Source organism: Ailuropoda melanoleuca, chromosome 6 (genome assembly GCF_002007445.2).
Source record: "Ailuropoda melanoleuca isolate Jingjing chromosome 6, ASM200744v2, whole genome shotgun sequence".
NCBI classification, from domain to species: Eukaryota; Metazoa; Chordata; class Mammalia; order Carnivora; family Ursidae; genus Ailuropoda; species Ailuropoda melanoleuca.
The window spans coordinates 16,790,594-16,810,976 of NC_048223.1; the positions used below are offsets into that span (position 1 = coordinate 16,790,594).

The following is a 20,383-nucleotide window of genomic DNA, read 5'->3' on the forward strand; positions in this document are numbered from 1 at the left end:
CTGCAAGAGAAAATAAGTTGCATTTTATAGTTCTTTGAAACAGCTGCAAAGCTTAATAGCTTATATTTTTCTAGTATTTTAACAGAGCTTTCAAAATACTCTGTTTTACAACCATTCCAGGAGGTACATGCAATCAGCCTCTGTTTAAAAATCAGAGAAGTTAGGGGCAACCCTCTTGGGTCCCCTCCCTCTTTGGGAGCTTTATACTATGACTCAATAAACTCTGCCGCCCACCAAAAAAAAAAAAAAAAAAAAAAGAGGAAAGTAAGGCTCAAAAATGACATATCTGAAGTCATATAGCTACGAAAGGCAGGAGTCAGAGAACTAGAACCAAGAGCTGACTACTCTCCCTGAAAGTAGTCATAACCTCATGATCGAACTACTAACAGCAACACAAGCAAGAGGAGTTTTCTATTTAATAGATCACACAGCCTTTTTAATTTTAATTTGATCGAAAACTGCCTATCTAAAGATTATTTAGGAATTTCTATCTATTCCATTCGAGAGCCTAGAAGAACTCATCATTTAAAGACCATAACTTTGGGGCGCCTGGGTAGCTCAGTCAGTTTAGCGTCTAACTCTTGGTTTTGGCTTCGGTCCTGATCTCATGGGTCACGAAATCAAGCCCCATGTTGGGCTTTGCGATCAGTGGGAGTCTACTTAGGTATTCTCTCCCTTTGCCCCTTCCCACACTTGTGCGTGCGCACGCTCTCAAATAAATAAAATCTTTTTTAAAAATGTAAAAATAAATAAATAAAGACCATGTCTTTACAATAGTACCCACCCTATCTCATTCTTATTCATGGCTTGAAAAATTGCAGCTGTCTCCTTAAGACCCCACTTTTTACAAAGAGGGACAAGTGTAAATATGAAATTAAAAAATTGAAATTAAACTATTTCAACTTAAAGGTAAACTATAACTTACAGCATAAAATATGGTGAGGCTGTATAACTTATTTAAACAAACAGCCTGATTAAGTTAAAAACACAGGAATTAAAAGTAGCATTACCACGTCAGTCCTCACCCTTACACAGGAAGATTGATTTTTAAATGTACTGTACCATAATACATTTAATACATAGTATATGAAAGAATAATGTCTATCTTCCATATAATCTTAATAAAATTTTCTGCTTTTAGGGTCAGGCTGTTATTTTGTAAAATAAGAATGCACAAATTAGCAAGTAAGAATACTGAAATATTAGTTTACTAAAATTGTAACTTTAAAGAGAGCAACCTAGTTTTCAGTGAGCTTAAATCTAATTTTTTCTTCATATAAGATTGAAGAGTTGTAAACTATAATTACTATATAACAAGTTTTCATTTGCTATAGTTTAGAATCAGCAACTACAATCTAACAACTGATAACCAAGAAAAAGAATTGGAAGAAAAAAATTTACAAAAAAATTTTAAAGCCTAGAGTTAGGCAAGTGACCACCCCCCCCAAACTTCTCCAAATGAAAAAATAGAACACACTCCTTTCTCAAATCAACTCACTTTTCTATCTCACTTTTTAAAAGGGAATTTTTAGTAGAACAAATGCATTAGAAAACACAATAATTCACCTAAAATATATAAATTATAAAAAGATAACATTTTCTTTACCCAGTATACTTAGGCTCTCGGTCTGAAAAACTTTCTGAAGTGGAGGAAAGTAAATAACTAATAACTGTCCCATGATGGATCCAAGAACTGCGTAGCAGAACATTTTATTACTGCAGAGTCCAATCTCAAATACAGACTTGGTCTGTTGGCAAAGCAAAGAGTTCAATTATTATTCCTTGGTCACTCAAACAGCTTCTCTATTATCACAGTCATCACCAATTTTTAATAAAATGGATTGAACTCCACAATGGCAATACCATGATATCTCTTAATGGTTTAACTATTATTTTGGAATAATTCAGATGGAATAAAGGTACAATTTAAAGCGTTTCTCTTTATCAAGAGTGCTTTCTCTGCAAGAGTCATGCTACAATAACATCAACAAGACTGCAGAAAGAAAAGAAACTTACTTTAGCATTTCAAAACATCAGAAATTCCATTTGTATGATTATTTTGCTAACTCATTTCTATCCATTAAAGTAGATAATCTAAAAGCCTTTCTTAAAGAACAGACCTACTTATGTGTGTACCAAAAATGTAAAATTGCCTTTCATAAAACAAAAAATGAGTATTGTAGCTTCTCCAAAACTTAGTCTAAATTAATGACAATTCACTGTATTTGGAAAGTTTCCAGCATGCCAAATGGTAATAGATATAACAGTGGATTTATAAGGTGCTCTAGAATTAAAATGAAGAGTCAGGCCTCAAAATGGAACTAGTTTTCAAGAACAATTATGCTCTGAAAAAGTACTAGGTTCTAGCCCAGAGCCCATTAATTTTCTATCAAAACACTTCAATCAAGAAAAGGTAACCACACCTTAAGATACAACATGGGAAGAAAAGCAAATTTAAAACGTCCTAAGCTCTGGCACACTGACAGAACTAATCAGAAAACATTAATATGCACAAAACTGTTCTTGTACTTCTAACAATACTTTCTTCTAAAATGAGACTAATACGATCTTAACAGAACCCATTTGTCCTATACTCTCGGATAATATTAACTTGAACCTATCTTAAAGCTACTGATAATAAGAGAATGGGAAGAAGAAAGACCAGGCGATGACACCTGTGATTTACTTGGATATTCTGGTCAAAGGTAAGGCTATCTGCCCAAATGCCCTATCTCCATTATGACACGTTTGTAGGTGCATGTTTATAAGGAAGGCTGTATCTGGGGCTGTAATCTGTGACGACAAAATCAAGCAAAGCTAAAACCCCACAACCCTTGCCTACTTACAATCAGAGAGAACTCTATCAACTGAATCAGTCAGCTAAGATCACCTAAGCATACCTGGGACCTGGAACTTAGTGCATTGAACATATCGAAAAACACAAAGCACGTGAAGGTCATTGTTGTATCTCGAGGTGTTATCACATTGTCTCGTAGCTGTCAAGAGGAAAAATGATTATCAGTGGCTGAATTTAATGAACAAATACTGCATGCTTATAAAAGGTTAATATTTTCTTTGCTTTAGAATAAAGCAGCTTTAGCCTAAGACATAAAACATACTAGCTACCTAAATTTCCTATATGCCATTTAAATAAGTCACTAATGAATAGCTGTAATCTAAATAAACAGTCTTCTCACACACCATATATTGGATATTAAAACAACTTTCTTTTCTGATGAAATAAAGTAGCAACAGACTCAGATTTTCTAATTTCTCCCCACATATCAATATTATTAATTTTTATTGTACTTTATTTTACTGGTATCTTTGCAGATTTAAACTATTCTAATAAGTGAATCAGCAATTCTTTTAACCCATAAAGACTGAAATCAAACTATTTTTAAATGTTTTTATTATCATATTTTTCAAAGAGCTCTCCTAACTTTCCAAGCTTCTGTGTAACACACCAAAATAACTGAGTCATACAGAATGCATGCTATTAAGGCAGCTTATCCAGTGACTATACCTCCCGCCAGAAGACAAACAAAGTCCCACAAACAATGATTATTGATGAAACAAGTATTTTAAGTATCAGGTTTTTGGTCAAAATGCTGTCCTTCCAGTTGCGTGGAGGTTTACGAATGACATCTTTATCCACTGGCTCTACTCCAAGGCTTCAAAACAAAGAGAAAAGTGAATTACTTTAAGGTTTTAAGGTTTGGATTTGTTACTTTTACAATCTTTCTGCTGGAAAGCAACATCTGTGGCCCACTACAGAAGAAAATACTTAGATGCTTACATCCTTCAATACTTTCCCAAAGTCTCTAAAATTGACAACAGAACCCAGGTAATAAAACTAATTCAGGATTTCTCCATTACATCCCATTCTTAGAGACAAAAGCTTACTTCCTGAGGACAGGGACTATACCTATTCCCTCATCTGTTCTCAACTTAAGAATGGGCATCTAACATAATGTAAAAGCTCAGATCTGGGACACGTGAACGAATACCCGAAGAGTGTAAATGATACACGCACACATCACAAAATTTATAACAAACATGTTGCTGCATGAATAGATTTCCAATGCTATCCATGAATGAAATCTTAAAACTTAATCCTCAAGACATCACACTTTCTTTGTCTTTCTACTAGTTTATGCATAAAAAACCTCTTACCTCTGAGCTGGAGGTCCATCCATAATTATATTGATCCACAAAATCTGCATGGCATTGAGAGGATTAGGAAAGTTCATTAATGTAGCCAATGAGATTAAAGTTAATGCTGCTATACTCCTGTCAAAAAAAAGAGTCATTAAAAACATCTGCCAACATAGTATAATTCGTACTACTTTTATGATATCACTTCTTCAGCATTTGAAAATCTCATTTTACTAAGTGCTTTTAAAGGAAGTCTGTATTTCTGAGTATCCTATGCTTCATTTGTGTGAACATTTTGAAGCTAAAAGTTAAACTTTATAATCCAGAGCATTTAAATAAAGGATTTCAAGATGTTTAGATAACAAACAGAGGAAGATTTTAAAAATTTAGTTCAGAATAGCTGTTACAACGTACAGTTAACAGTTTCACCAATATTTGGCAAATGATAACTAAAGAAAAGCCCTTCTACTTTTGGAAAAAGATACCAAGGAAACACACTAAGATCTGACACTCCTTCCTTAGTTATTTCTGGAGCTAGTAAATAAACGACATACGTTTATATATTTTGATGATGATACAGACATCAGCTCTTTATCATGCCATTTTTAATTTTAGGATAGAATTAATTTTCATTTTGGAAAACTTACATATGAACAACACTCAGAAACAGAGCCCAGAAGCTTCTAAGCATTCTGCTTGAATTCCATTTCTCATATAATTTATCTATAAGACCCATGGTGACAAACTTCTTAGACACTTACGTGCTCAGTTGGAATCTAACAAAATTTTTAATGTTATTATAAATCCCTTTACCCTCTTCAATTGCAGACCTGAAATTTAAAAAAAAAAATTAAATGAGAAATATTATCACACAAAAATAAAGATCCATCTATCCTATAACACTGTAGAGCTAATTCTGAAAACAAATTTCCAACTAATATAACACATGTATCACTAAAAGAAATCTATTATTTTCTTCACATAATTAAGATTAGAAAATATACAGAAACATTATTCTGGTATGGAATGATAGTTAAGCCTGTGAAGCTAGCTCTATCTGAACTAATTTCAATTACACTATATTAAAATTCTTATTCTTGAAGATATTTTAACATTAAAATCATACATTGTCTTTCTACACAAAAGATAATACTACACATTTATAAGACTAAAATAATGATCTTTTTTACCCCTCCAATTTTCGTTTTCTTAAAGGTACAAGATTCATGCATGGTATGGGGTTAAATTAATGTGTGTCAGGAATTAATAAGATATATAATAATTCTAGAATTTAAGCTATCTATTGCTCCTACACACAATCAGATATGTGCTATAGCAGAATTATATAAAGAATATGGTTTACAAAAATTGATGTAAATTCTTATTTGGGGACGCCTGGGTGGCTCAGTCAGTTAAGCATCTGCCTTTGGCTCAGGTCATGATCCCAGGGTCCTGGAATCAAGTCCCAGGGTGGACTCCTTGCTCAGTGTGGAGTCTGCTTCTCCCTCTCCCTCTGCTCCTCCCTGCTGTTCATGCTCTCTCTCTCAAATAAATAAAATCACCAAAAAAATAAAAATAAAAATAAATTCTCATTTGATTGAATCTAGGAAAACATGTGTTTTTTAAACAACTTCCCCTTTCCTTCAAGATTTCTATAAAATTCTAAGAATGGAAAGAAAACAAACTTATATGCCTACAAGACCGTGGCAATTCTGAGTCCTCAGCTTCCACGTGCTCCACTTTAGGCCACCATGGGTTAATGAAGTATGCCAGGCATGTAATTAGCATGAGTCACTGAATGGAGGAAGATTCAGGTTATCTGACAGGGGATTATCAAATAACAGGATTCAACTGACCTCCACCTGAACACTGTGCGACTGACAGGACCAGGTACCACAGAAGAATCATAAATCAATTAGAAACAGTGGATGAAGAAGACAAAGCTATTTAAACCTAGTAGCTTGTATCACTGACAGCATGGACAATTACAGACATACGGAAATACGTATGGTTGGAAACTTGATTATTTTTATACTTATTGCTAAGGCCATGCACATGCTATCTCTGATAGCCTGAATTTATTTAGAATAAAGGCCCAAGAAGGTTTATTGCTGTGCCACTCCACTGGTGGCCAGAAAAATGTGACATCTGGCTACACTCAGTAAATATTTCTTAAATGAATGACTCTGCCATTTATTACATCCTTTCCATTCCATACAAATAATAGTCTCCAAAACCACACAGTAGCCCATAAATAAGATTAATTAATTCTAGTAAAACAGTTTAGTTCACCCACTGCTGAATATTCTAATACACTGACTATCCCAATTCTCTTCCAGTTGAACTGTCTGGAGATGGGGTGCAGAAAAAGACGGGAAAAGATTCTCTGATGTGCATTCACTGAAACAAAACTTACATTATGGTTTGGAAATCATCATCCACAAGGATCATGTCTGCTGCCTCTTTGCAAACATCTGTGCCAGTCTGACCCATTGCAACTCCGATGTCTGCAGCCTTCAGAGCAACTGCATCATTGACTCCATCTCCTGTCATGGCTACAACCGACCCATTCTTTTGGAGAGACTGGAATGGGGGAAAGAGGGATGGATTCTGATAAAAATGTTGCTTCCACAAAGATAAAGGAATAAACAACTCCTATTTTCTTTTCAAATAATAAACACTGGAAAGAATACAGACAACTGATTTTTTTTTAACAAACTTCAATTTATGGAGGTCTTAAAATAAAGCTTAGAAAAAGTTGCTATTAATATTCTCATGTGTGAGCGCTATGTCTGAAAGTCTGGTCTAGAGTTAATTATGCAGTAGTTTTCCGGAGCAATTTTGCTTTGTAGGGGACATCAGGCAATGTCTGGAGATATTTTTTATTATCATGACTTCAGGAATGCTGCTGGCATGTAGAGGGTAGGGGTCAGGGACGTTGCTAACCATTCCTCAAGGCACAGGACAGCCCCTCACAATAAAGAATCCAGTCCAAAACGTGAAGGCTGAGAAACCCTGGACTAACAAATGGAGGGTTACTGTGATTAAGAACTTAAGCCCTTTAACTAATAAATACTACGTCAGTTGCTTTGTATATATTTAATTGATTAATATAAACAACCGTAACCTTTGAAATACTGTTCCCACTCTCATAACATTTCCTTTTCTTGCTGTATTTACTCAGTTTCTAAGCAATTACTGCTATTTACACTGGGATGATTTGGCTATGGACTCCTGTCAGAACACACGTCTACGCTGTTCAATTGTATAAAGAAGGTGGAGTTGCAGATATTTCATTAACGTTTTCTTCTACAACTTCCTTTGCTAACTAAATCCTCTAGTAATGCTTCCATTTAAAGCTCTATTAAAAAAATCTCTTTTGCTACACAATACTTCTGACTTTAATGTTAGATCAACATTCCTAGTAATGTAAGCATAATGAAAGAGGAGAAGTAGCATTTTGGAGACAAAGATAAAACAATGTGAATCTTAAAGACCCACCTTAATAATTTTCATCTTGTGCCTCGGACTAGCTCTGTAGAATACTGCAACCTGTTAAAATACAGGATACACTAAAAATCTTCAACAGTAAGAAATATCAGAATAACCCATGTACTTGTAACAATGATTTTTTTTCATTAGCAGTTTAAACTGTATTTACTTTGTAGAGATCAAGTTTAAGCAAGATACCATATGTCTGTTAAGATACTCATTTGACACGGTCATTTCAAACTTTACCAGTGGTACCACAGGAAATACACAATCTAAACAAGTTATCCAATTTATCCCATTATGTTTAAGCTCTAAAGAGAAAACAGCCTTATTCTTGAAATGTTTCAGAGAGAAAGGAAAAACTCTCTTGCATCTATTTCTTCACTACACTGGCAAACAACAAAAATGGCCTTTTCCCTTTGTTCTGTGTTCAGGAAAGATAAAGAACAGCTGCTTCTCAATGTCTGTAGAACTTTTTATGGTTGTTTTTAAAGAGTAGTTAAGAGTCTGCTCCTTCTCTTTTACTCCTGTTAATTCTTTAGATTCTCTTCCACTGTATCTCCAACAGTTATGATCTTATCTCTACAAACCACGCATTTAATCCCTTTTTCTGATCCCACCTCCTGGTCTCCTAATACCCCTTCACTGTGCCCCAAAGGCAGGCATTAACAACATCCCCTGTATCCTCCACTTTTCCACATTTCTCTAACCTCATTTTTCATAAACCAAGGCCATCCCTACAGTCCTCTCACACAGTTCCACCAGGAGAGCCTGAAGAGGGGTAGGTGTTTTGTTGCATGAAACTAGACTTCCTACTACCTAAAGGCATTCATTCACTGCTCTAGGTCACTCCTCCACGTTTTACAAATTTTTTTTCAGATTTTTTTTAAAACAAATGCGACATTGTATTAGTTTCATGTGTACAACAGAGTGATTCAACAATTCTATACATTATACAATGCTCACCATATGTGTAGTTACCATCTGTCACCATACAACATTACTATAATACTACTATTTTCTTTTGCTGTACTTTTCATCCTTGTGACTTATTTAATTTCCTCCTCACTGTCACTCTTTCCAACAACACTTCCAAGTCATGGTGATTTTATTATCTACATAATACATCATTCTCTTCCCTACTGCCCTAGAGGATTAGTTCATACTAAGTTTCCTCTCCTCATACTTTCAATTTATCCCCATCTCCAACCTCAGTCTCAGCTGACAACCTTGCTTCCCACTTCAAAGAAAACAGAAGCAGAAGAGAACGTCCATAATTCCCACCATCCAGTACCTGTATCCAGGCACAATCCTTTCCTTCTCTCTTTTTATTACGGATGAACTGAATATGTTCCTAGTGCAGGTCAAATATTCTACCTTCGGACTTACTTAAGATCACTGCTCCAGAAATTCTCCCCCTTCTCATATCAAAATCTTTTCCTCGCTGATGCAGCTTTACCATCAGTATATAACACGCTGTGATTTCTTCCATTTAAACAAAAACAAAACTAAAAACTTCCCTTCTCATTTCGGTTGCCACCTACTTTTCCCCTTCTCTTTATAGCAAAACTCCTCTTTACTTGTGGTCTCCCATTTCTCTCTTCTCATTCTTTCCTGAATCCATCCCAATCAGACCGTGGTCCCCTGAAAACCCTATTCAAGATTACCAAAGACCCCCCACCTTGCTAACACCAGTGGTCATTTCTCTTCTGACTTATCCTCTCAGCAGCACCCTAACATAGCTGGTAATCCCCTCCTCCTGAAACACTTTCTTCGCTTGACTTCCATGACCACCCTATATTCTTCTGGTCTTCCTCCTACCTTTCTGGCTGCTCCTCTGGTGCAGGTTCCTCTGGACCTCCCTGAAGTTTGAATGTTGGAATATTCCACAACTTAGATCTTAAAGTCTCCTCTCTAAGAGGTCTAAGTATCCCCTACTTCTCCCTAGGTGATCTCAGCCGGCCTTGCAGATTTCAATTTTATTTATTATCATGCATTTTTTGTCACCAGCCCCAATATCTCTTCTAAAATCCAGACCAGTGAATTAATCCACCTACCTATTCCACATTTCCTCTTGGATGTCTCATCTAAGACTTAAAAATATCACAAACGGAACCCCTGTTATTTCCCAAAATACATGCTCCTTCATATCCTCTGTTACTGGTAAGTACGTCTTCACAGCCACTCAGGCTCTAAATTTTGGGAGGCATCCTTGATTCCTCCTTTTCTCTCAGATGCCACAGCAGTTTAACAGCAAATCTATTGGCTCCATCCTCAAATAAATCCAGAATTCAACCTCCTTCCTCTAAGCCCAATGCCAACACTCTGGGCCAATACTTGAACTGATTTCTTATTTCTGCCCTTGCCTCCTGCAGTCTCTTCAACACAGTGACCATAATGAAACTGTTAAAACAGAAGTCAGACCACATCCATCCTCTGCTCAGATCCCTCCAAAGACTTCCTATCTCCCTCAGAATGAATGCCAAAGTCTGTTACTACCAACCAAGTCCTGCATGAAGTGCATGCCTCCTCCTTACTCACCTGAACTACACTATACCTACACCAGCCTCCTCATTGTTCCTGAAACACGCCATGCACACTCGCCTCAAGGTCTTTGCCCTTATGTTCCCTCAGTCTGGAATGCTCTTTCCTTAGGTATTGTATGGACTGCCAGTGAGGCCTTTCCTAGTCATGTTATCTAAAAATTTCAATCTACCTCTTCAGTCATTCATCTCTCTCCTTCCTGTTTTGTTGGTGCATTAGCACTTAATCTGACATAATGTATATATTTACTTATCTTAGACTATAAGTTCCATTGAAGGGAGAGATTTTTGTCCTATACCTTCAGTCCTCCATAGATACATATAAAATGAATTAATAAATCACTGAATGACCCTTAGACCATCATATAGACTGTTCTCAGGTTCCTTCCCAATTTTAATACAGGTCTAAAGCAAATGAGGATTATTTTCTTAGGCAAAAGACTCAATTTAACTGTAATATCACATTATTACACATGCCTAGGTCCTCTAGGTACTATGAATCACATAATTCGTCTTTGGAAAATATACTTCCTTTTAAAAAAAAAAGCTGAAAAATCCAGACTCATTAGTGTGTCTTTAAAAAGGACGAAGCTACATATGCATTAAAAGTATACTAGTTGTCTTTTAAGTGAAAATCCTACATTACCACAGAAATTAATCATGTAGCACACAGTGCTGAAGTACAAGAGTGTTACCAAAGACTGCAGATTTTACGGAATATTTAAATAAAAGGTTAATTACCAATACTCAGGTTGAACAGAGTAAAATTTTGCCTTTGTTCCACTGCAAATCTTTGAAACACTGCAAATCATTCCATTATAGCCACTGTAGGTTATCACTGACAATGGCAGTGAAGATGCCAACTGGACTGAAAGTGTATTTCTTTTGTACATCACCAAATTACCTGACATGCACCCAGTATACCTACCATGTGATATAAGATTTTAGTGTTTCAAAGCTTTGATGGAAGCTCAAAAATTAGAGCAGCAGTTTTGAGACTAAGGAGATCTCAACGCAAAACCTGAGACTCACTTGACGTTTTGCGTGTGCTACAGAGTAAAATTTGTTCTTGAAGCGCCAGAAGGGCAGGTCAACCTTTTTAGTTGACTAAAAACACTAAATTTAGTGACACAAAAATATGGCCTAAAGAAATGAGATTTAAAACAAAACAAAACAGAAAGGACTAAAGACTGAGCTACATCACCGTGTCACAGAACTAGGATTAAACTTGGGGGTAACTGAATTTCCTCTATTCATAATCTTTTCACCTTTATCATCTGTTTTTCTACCTAGAAAAAAAAGAGTACATTGATTAAAGGTAAAAGCACACAACAGAATCTCTGTAGTTTGGGAACAAGAGGGGAGAGGACAGAATGAAGACAGGATGGTAAAAGGACAGTGAAAAAAGTAGTAGAACTTTGTCAGAAAAGGAGAGTGTTTAGGAAATAATATGGGAGAGAAAAATGACTATCATCAAAAGGAGGGAGGAAAATCTATGTATTTTTCTCTTCTCATGCCTTCTTTTCAGTGTCATATTTGTGGTTAGCACTCAGAGTTCTAATAGACAAGGGTGTTAGGAAAAGGAAGTTATAAAAAGAAGAAAACAGGAAAATACTAAAGGAGAGGTTAATGAAAAACGTTCCTGGCATTAAAATAACCTAGTTTCCCTAATCTTCCAGGAAAGATAAAAAGATACCTGATGCATTGAAGAAAAAAAAAATAGATGACTGAAATAAAATATTTACAACCTACCAAAAATTAAATAGCACAAAGACTGGGATGAAATTACAGAGATTTGGTTAATAGGTTTGGTAGAAATACAATTGGAGGTACTACTCTAAAAAAAAACAAAGAAGAAAACAATGTCCACTTTTATCACTGGGAAATACAGGACACACTGGAAGAATTCATAAACAAAAAACAATGAGAACACCCAGATGGACTTTATAAATAATTAAGCAAAATTCAGTTTCCATACTACTCTTTAATTAGCTCTAAGTCAACAGGACAGAGCAATCTTAGATCTGAAATATGACTGAATTATGGAAAGAGAAAGCTAAAAAACATTTTAATAAGGAAAAGAGTTAAGGCGATTTAGCAGATGTGGGAAAATCTCAGTAAAGCTGGCAATTTAGAAGAAAAGTTTTTTGCTTTTAACACTAATAAAAGAAAAGCTATTCAAACTGATATGAAGTAAAAACATCACACCAAGTATACATACTGGCTATAAGAGAGTTCCATAAACACAAGATGAAGTGGGAAAGAAAGCAAAGTTGGGGGGAAAGGGGAGTCCAGCTAAGTCCAAAGAACTAAAGCAATTCATTAATAATATTTGGACAAAAGATTTAGGTATTCAAAAGAAATACCTGGAAGGAAGCCCTGGTATTTATGGAATTCCTCTTTAGAGTAGGATGACTTTAAGTAATTAAGCTTCTCACAAGACTTAGGTTTTATATTGTTTTAGTCTCTTTGGAATAGCATCAGGATATCTGCCATAATTAATGCACAAAAACTCTTATATGGAAAAGATGTAATTTGTCCAGGCTGATGGTGTAATTTGTAATTTGCAATTTGCTACTTCTTTCTCTAAGTACCTTTAAGTTGGTTTCCAGAGTTCACTAGCATTTTTATCAGAGAGCCCAGAAAATGAACCAAGAAAGCAAATAAAATGAAACTTCAAATCTGTCAGTTTCACTACTTGTTACCATCTCTGGGAATAGGTTTGGACGAAAAGGTTGAACAAAGGTCTAATGGGAAAATGTTTAATTTACTGCAGATTTCACATATATTTACTAATGTACACTCTGCCCCAATACCCCAGGGTAACCTAATACAGAATTTATTTCAGAAATAAATGTCAGGAAGAAACTATCAGGAAAGGGCACACACACACAGAGTCCCATTCAAATATGGAAATAGCTTCCTCACTAAATGCAAAATAAAGCAAATGCCCACACTGCTCCCAGATGCTCTGAAAACAGCATTCATGAATAACTATAGCTTGAGAAACAGAAAACATGAACGAGTAAAACAGTACCTATCTACTAGTAACTATACCTAAAGTCTAACCACAAGTGAGGCTGGAGGTCTAGGGACTTAACGCTACTGTATGAAGCACAGTTTGTGGCAATATAAACTAAAACCTTCTCAGAGGACAATTCACCAATAGATCTTACGAGTTTTATAAATGTGTTGGTCATTGGTCCAATCATTTCACCTGTAGGAATTTATTCTACAGAAATAATCAGAGATGGGCAAAAAGTCGTGCATAATAATTTTCAATGAATCAGTAAGCAACAGATGAACTCAGAGTCACACAGTCCTGGGCTCTAGTCCTAATGCTACTGCCACCACACATCAGCTCTGAGACTTCAAGTAAGTATCCAAAATTCTCTGGGCCTCAGTGTCCTCATCTATAAAAAGGGGACTCCCTATCTTTTATAAGATGGCTATTAGAAGTAAATAGATACTGTATGTAATATATGCATTGCTTGGCACATAGTAAATGGTTGCTTACTGTTATTATCCTTGAAGTATTGTTTACAGTAATAAAAAATAAATGGAAGCTAAAATTTCAACAAGAAAATGATTTTATAACCATGTATTTGCCATGTGTTTATACAAAGACAGTATACCCAAGCAAAATCTTGTGCACCAATTGAAAACATGCTTTACAATAATAATTAATGATTTCAGGAATGCTGAAGTTATGTTAAATGAATATTCACGTTTATAACACTATAAAGTTCCAACCAGGTTTTGTTAAACACATTTTTTAAAGACATAGGTTAATTTATTTTATTATTTTGGATGCTCTGTGGGTGCACAACCTCTGAGTATCTGGACTGTATTACAGGCAGTTTCCATTCTAGCTTTTACTTTTCCAGGTTTTCAGTTTTTCTACAATGAACATATACTACTAATAAATTTTCTAATCAGAAAATTGTATTATAAAAAGCTTTAAGTTAAGATGTGGAAATAAACTGAATGTAAATTAAGTGAAGAAGGTAGCACATTTTATTGCTATCAACAAATAGGTAGAAGATGCCTAATAAAGTAAAGGTCAGATGATAAGCACTTATTTTAAAGGATATACAAATATATGTGCATAAACAGGTCAAGTAACAAGTACAAGAAATTCAAGCTATCAAGAACTTAGATATAATAATGCTGCCTATCCTTTATGGGGCCCTTCCTATAGGACCTATATACCCACAAATCAGGCTTTGCAAAGTGCCCCCCCCAAGCATCCTAAGATAATAAAATAATCTTACACCTGAAGGCTCTAAAGAAGTTACTGTGTTAAGGAAGAGGAGATACTTTTCCTATAAATAATCTGTTAGAAAAGAATTACAATCAAAGGTAAAAAGGCATTTCAAAGGGAAAAAAAAGCAGTCTTTTTTTTTTCAGCTTATTTAAACTAAAAGAAACTAAGACTGTCTTTTCAACAAATGGTGCTGAAACAATTGAACATCCATATGCAATAAATTGAACCTTAACCCATTTTTCACATATATACACAAAAATTCAAATTGGATCACAAACCTTAGTGTAAAATCTAAAAATATTAAGACTTGTAAGAAAATATAGGTAAAAAAAAATCTGTGACATTGGGTTAGGCAGAGTATTCATAGAGAAGACATCGAAATCATGATCCATAAAAGAAAAAAAATGATAAAATAGACTTCATCAAAATTTGAAACTCCTGCTCTCTGAAAGAGTGTTAACAGAATAAAAAGATAACCCACAGACTAAGAAAACCTATTTTCAAATTGAGTATCTGCTAAAGGACTTATATCTATAATATATAAAGAACTCTCAAAATTCAGTAAGAAAACAGACACAATTTTTTAAAAATAGGCAGGTCAGATACTTTGCTAAAGAAGATATATGAATGGCAAATAAGCACATGAAGATAGTTAACATCATTAATTGTGAGGGAAATGCAAATTAAAACCACAAGAAGATAACACTATCTACTTATTAGAATGGGGTGTGGGAGAACTGACAATGCAGAGCAATTAGAACTTTCAAACACTGTTGGTGGGATGCAAAATAATAAAGCCACCTTGTAAAATAACTTGGCAGTTTCTTACAAGGTTAAGCATATATTAACCATGTGACCCAGCAATTACTCTTAAGTATTTACCCAAGAGAGATGAAAATTTATTTTCATACAAAAATCTAAACACTAATGTTTATAGTAGCTTTAGTCACAATCAACAAAAACTGGAAATACTACAAATGTCTTTAAACCAGTGAACAAGTAACATTCACCCAAACATTGAATACTACTCATCAATTAAAAAAAAGAACAAATCATTAATACACACAACCAACATGGATAAATCTCAAAGTATTATGCTAAATGGAAGAAACAGATCCAAAGCCTCATACTATATGATTCCATTTTTAGAGCATTCTGGAAAAAGGCAAAACTATAGGGACAGAAAACAAATTAGTGGTTGCCAAGTGCTAAAAGTAGAAAGAGGAGTTGACTATAAAAAGACACAAGAGAATGTGGGGATATGATGGAACTGTTCTGTATCTTGATTGTGGTTGGTTACAAGACTGCATGCATTTGTCAAAACTTAAAACTGTACATTAAAAGGGGTAAATTGTACTGTATATAAATAATACCTCGTTTTTTAAAAAAGCATTAAATACTCATGTCACATTTAAAACAAAAGAGTAAGAAATACAAAGTAATGGTCTCTCTCCACTCTAAAAATACAATTCAACCACTTAACCTCCACAGAACCTTCCTCAGAGGAAAGCTGATTCCTGCTAAAGTTAACTATCTGCTCTGGTATTCATAATGATCATAAATACTCTCACACATCATAAATATTCTCAGTGATAAGACGGACTTCAATGATAAGATTTCATTTCATGATCTGGATCAATAAATTAGATGGTCCTGTCCCCACTGCTCTCAGTTTCATGAAGGTTACAGTACAAATGGTAACACTCAGAATAAGGTCTTTCCATCTAAAAGGCTTTAAGCTGAGGCCTACCTTTGGTACTATTTGTGAAAGCTGCTGGACATCCATTGCATCTATTTCTTCTCCTGAGACTGACTGGGAAGTTTTGGAATACAATCCCAGACGACTAGCTAAAGTGAAATGGGAGAGAAAACATAATTGAACAAATTAGTTTTGCTTGCTAGGCTAGTTAACATAATATTCACTTAATATGATTTGTTATCCATTCTCTTCTTAAGTACAAATTGTCAGACAAATTACTAGTAAGACAAACCTACCTGAATTTCAGTCTGTGGTTTTTTTGTTTATTTTCGTTTAAATTTAAGAATAAAGAGTTTTCACAATTTAACCCACCATACCTAAGAACTGAAACAGGGTCAATCAGATTTTGCTTAGTAGCTCAATTTTAATAAAGATCAGAACGTTTTAAGTAGAGTCTAAAGCCAGACAAAACAGTGGTGGATCTGTGGTAATCACATAGTTACATGTAAAAGAAAATAGATGTTGAAAAGTTTTTCTAGGTATAGTCTTCCTAAAAATGTTATATTTCTGGTGATGTATTCTTCTTAGATAACATAGAGTGTGAAATTCCTGTCCCAGTCTCTCCACATATTAATAACATCACAATTAATGGACTTTAGCAAACTGTTTAAATTTATGAGTATGAATCACAGTTTACAAACTCCAGGAGATTAATTTTCGGTGCCCTTTTTTCCCATATATATATTTGGGGAAGGGGGGATGCAGAGGGAAAGGGAGAATGAGAATCCCAAATAGGCTCTATGCCCAGCACAGAGCCTGATGTAGGGCTCGATCCCATGATCCCAAGATCATGACCTGACCCGAAATCAAGAGTCATATGCCTAACCAACTGAGCTACCCAGGAGTCTCTCCTCTTCTATTTCTTAAGATAATCTTAAATGGCATTCAAACATCATAAGCACATATACGATTTAACAACAGAATGTAGACACAAGCTATTTTCTTTCAATCAGGTAAAAGTCAAAGTCTGCTTTGAAAATTATCCTCAAGTTTAAAGGGAAAACTCAATTTCACGTTTCCTTTCATGTGCATAATCTAGTGCTTTTATCCAACAGCACAGTGGATTATGAGGTTAAAAATAGCTATTCTCTTGTGAATAAAACATATGTGATTTCCTAACAGTTTAGTTACGTATTCAATTAATAGTACTACTTTTTAACCTAAAATAAATTTTTGCCCACATTTTTATATAAAGTATGAATAAAAGAGTCCATTTTAATTGTACAATGTTAATATTATGTGTATACACTTTATATCTAGTGGTTCACAAAGCTATGCACTGCAGTAATTTTAAGAGAAATACAAAAAAAGCAGAGGAGAGCAGTCTAGTTATACCGATTGCAACTGCAGTCTCCTGTGAGTCTCCAGTAATCATTTTTATCGATACTCCTGAGGCAATAAGTGTTGTAACAGCTTCTTTCACACCAGTTCTAGGAGGATCAATGATTCCCACCAGGCCAAGAAATGTGAGCTGTCCCAGTTCAGGCCCAGAAGCTAAAGCAAGAACTGAGGAAATAATAAAATCCAAAAAAGAAAATGTAAGTCACTAAAGCATTACAATTTACTTGACAAAAGCTAGAGACAAAGAAATCACTTGAGACTATAATGTCAATCTAGTTATTAAATAATCATTAACTATAAAAATTATTACATGTTAACACATTAGTTTAATGGTTCTAGATATGAGGTTGCTTAAAGCTATTAAAAAATTAAAAGGAATAAGACTAAAGAACTGTTAAGCAGAAAAGGCAAGTAAGGAGTGAATAAAGAAAGTTTTTACAAAGTGACTACACGCAGCTCCTCCAAACATCAACTATTAGCTCTTTAGAAAATATAATTCAGTATTTGGAGAAACTATGGGTTTGCTGAGCTTTGAAAGTCAGTTTTAAACAGACACCTCTGAAAGGGGATGCAATGAATGTATCTTCATCTTTCCATTTTATAGGTCTCCAGAACAATTGAATAGCTTGAAGAGAAGGCTATATTAATTAATTATATACAACATATGACAATTCTGTACATGACAAACCCTGAGAGGTAAATCAATCTGTAAAGTGACTGCACAAACACTAGTAACAGTAGTTTGGATTCTTTCACTCTTCTCATAATATTAGTATTTCTTATTTGTAACTTTGGTTCTCTAAGATATCTAACACGACCAAATCATATTGGGAGTTTCCTGTCATCCTCGGGCACTTCAAGATATAACACAAAACACTGTCCATTTCCAAATATCATTTACTTATTCTCAGAATCCTGGAACTTCTGGTAACTACCTTATGAGTCAAAGGGATGTGTCCCCACCTGGAATATTACTAGACTGAACAATTTACCAGAGAAAACACAAAAAAGCACACTAACTAAATATATGTATCTCATGGAGAAACTGAAAAGCCATAACCAGATCACAAGCAGTATCCATTCTTACTCAAGCAGAAGGTTTGAAGGACTAAATATATTTGGAAAACCAAGGTTAGAGGCAAATGGCTTCTACTTTCCCAATGTCAGAGTCTTATACCTATTTATGTAGATGTGAGCCCCAAAGGCATTTACAAAACCTGGAGAGAATGAGACACTTGATAGTGCCTGGTGTTGGAATAGAAGCAACGACAACAGAAAGGAATAGTGAGTATCAATTCATCTTTCAGCAAAACCTAAGAAAAGGAGATCAGCTCCTGGCACTCTCAGTGGAGAGGTAGAATTAACCTAGCGTATCCTGTATTTATTTGTTTGCTTCCTTAGCACAAATGAAGATCTACTGCTACTGTTTGGGGTAAGATTAGGTAGACCTTTTTCATGAGGAGGGTCCCTGACTAAAACATAAAAACGAAACATACTCTAATTTCAAAATCAAGAGTCATGTGTATTTAAGAAACTTCTATTTTATAAGATGTAACCTGAAACTTCTATTCTGTAAGATGTAACTTAAGTACATATCAAGTTAAACCTTAAGTCTTTCTGTTTCCATTATGGTAATTTCAGGAGAAGGAGGAAAGTGGAGGTTAACCAAAGGTAAAGACATGAAGCAAGAGACAAATGGCCAGTATGTTTCCCTAAAGCCCTGTGAAAAAGAGATTTTCTCATCTAACAACTCTGGTCTATTTCACAATGTTACAACACCAAACCACACATACACAAACCTCCATGATCCTTCAGATGAAAAGAATTAAAATTAAAAAGTGTGAAACCTCTGAAACTTCTTTAGCGTCTCTAAACCCAAGTCAACTTTGGACCCTCTTGCTGTAAGCTGCTAAGAATAACAAAACTTTGCCTTCAAAGCTACAAGAATATCTTTCTAAACCTAGCTCATTATAAGAGCAGAAATTCTGTAGATCTATCCAAATATGTTATAACCACAGAGAGCCCTTGCTTAAGTCAACCATGAATAAGAGAAATATTTTTTATATTAAGTTGCTTCCTCCTCCCAGGATTGTGCTTGACTTCCATTCTGTAAAAATTATAAGATTAAGGAGGCCAAGTCTTCCAATTTCCTTGAGAGAGACTATGTAAGTATAATATTCCCTACAAGCGAGATGACTACCCAGAAGGTAAAAACCAGGTATGGCCCCAACCCCTGCTTCTTCAGTCCTACACACGCTGCCCTAGGAGAAACAGCCTAATGTGAATGTGCATAGCAGACCCTCTCTCCCCATCACTGTTCAGTCAGGAACACGGACATAAAGCAGAATCTGGACACTTCTTTCCTTTCTGGTGAATGGCAAGGGAAGGTCAGCAGAAGAGGAACAAGTAAGCAATCACCTCACTTTAAAGGACAAATTACAGGCTTAAAATGTTAATATTTAGGAAACTATTTTAGATCTATTAATAAATAAGACAGTCAAAATGATGAAATAAGAAAGGAGTAATATCACTTTACCTTCCTCCATCAAGAAAAACTTGTCTAAGATAAAATTTCTATCACCTACTCAGAGACCAATGCAGGTCTGTAAGTAGAAATTTCACATTTTGCTACATTCCCGACTTCTCGTGTTTTGGGGGCCAAATAGCCAATTAAAACATAATACTTCAGAAATGGCAGTGTTCTACAAAGCCTGGGATAGAGTTGGACAGCTCAGATGTGAAGCACCATATCATCTAAAATTAAAAGAAGGCATCACTGAGGAGGGTATGGGGTGGGAGAAACAGGTGAATGGGATAAAGAGA

General features: G+C 35.1%; 1 protein-coding gene across 2 annotated transcripts in view; it reads right to left on the bottom strand.

The window, feature by feature from the left end:
* ATP2C1 (ATPase secretory pathway Ca2+ transporting 1) overlaps positions 1-20,383 on the bottom strand; it is a 169,312-nt gene that overhangs the window by 14,926 nt on the left and 134,003 nt on the right. For both annotated transcript variants that reach the window (XM_034662009.1, XM_034662008.1), the window contains 9 exons: positions 17,555-17,725; positions 16,211-16,308; positions 7,660-7,710; positions 6,575-6,741; positions 4,920-4,988; positions 4,177-4,293; positions 3,527-3,674; positions 2,901-2,996; positions 1,607-1,748 (listed from right to left, as the gene is read on the bottom strand). In XM_034662009.1, the coding sequence (XP_034517900.1) occupies positions 1,607-1,748; positions 2,901-2,996; positions 3,527-3,674; positions 4,177-4,293; positions 4,920-4,988; positions 6,575-6,741; positions 7,660-7,710; positions 16,211-16,308; positions 17,555-17,725 (1,059 nt within the window). The remainder of the gene's footprint in view (positions 1-1,606; positions 1,749-2,900; positions 2,997-3,526; positions 3,675-4,176; positions 4,294-4,919; positions 4,989-6,574; positions 6,742-7,659; positions 7,711-16,210; positions 16,309-17,554; positions 17,726-20,383) is intronic.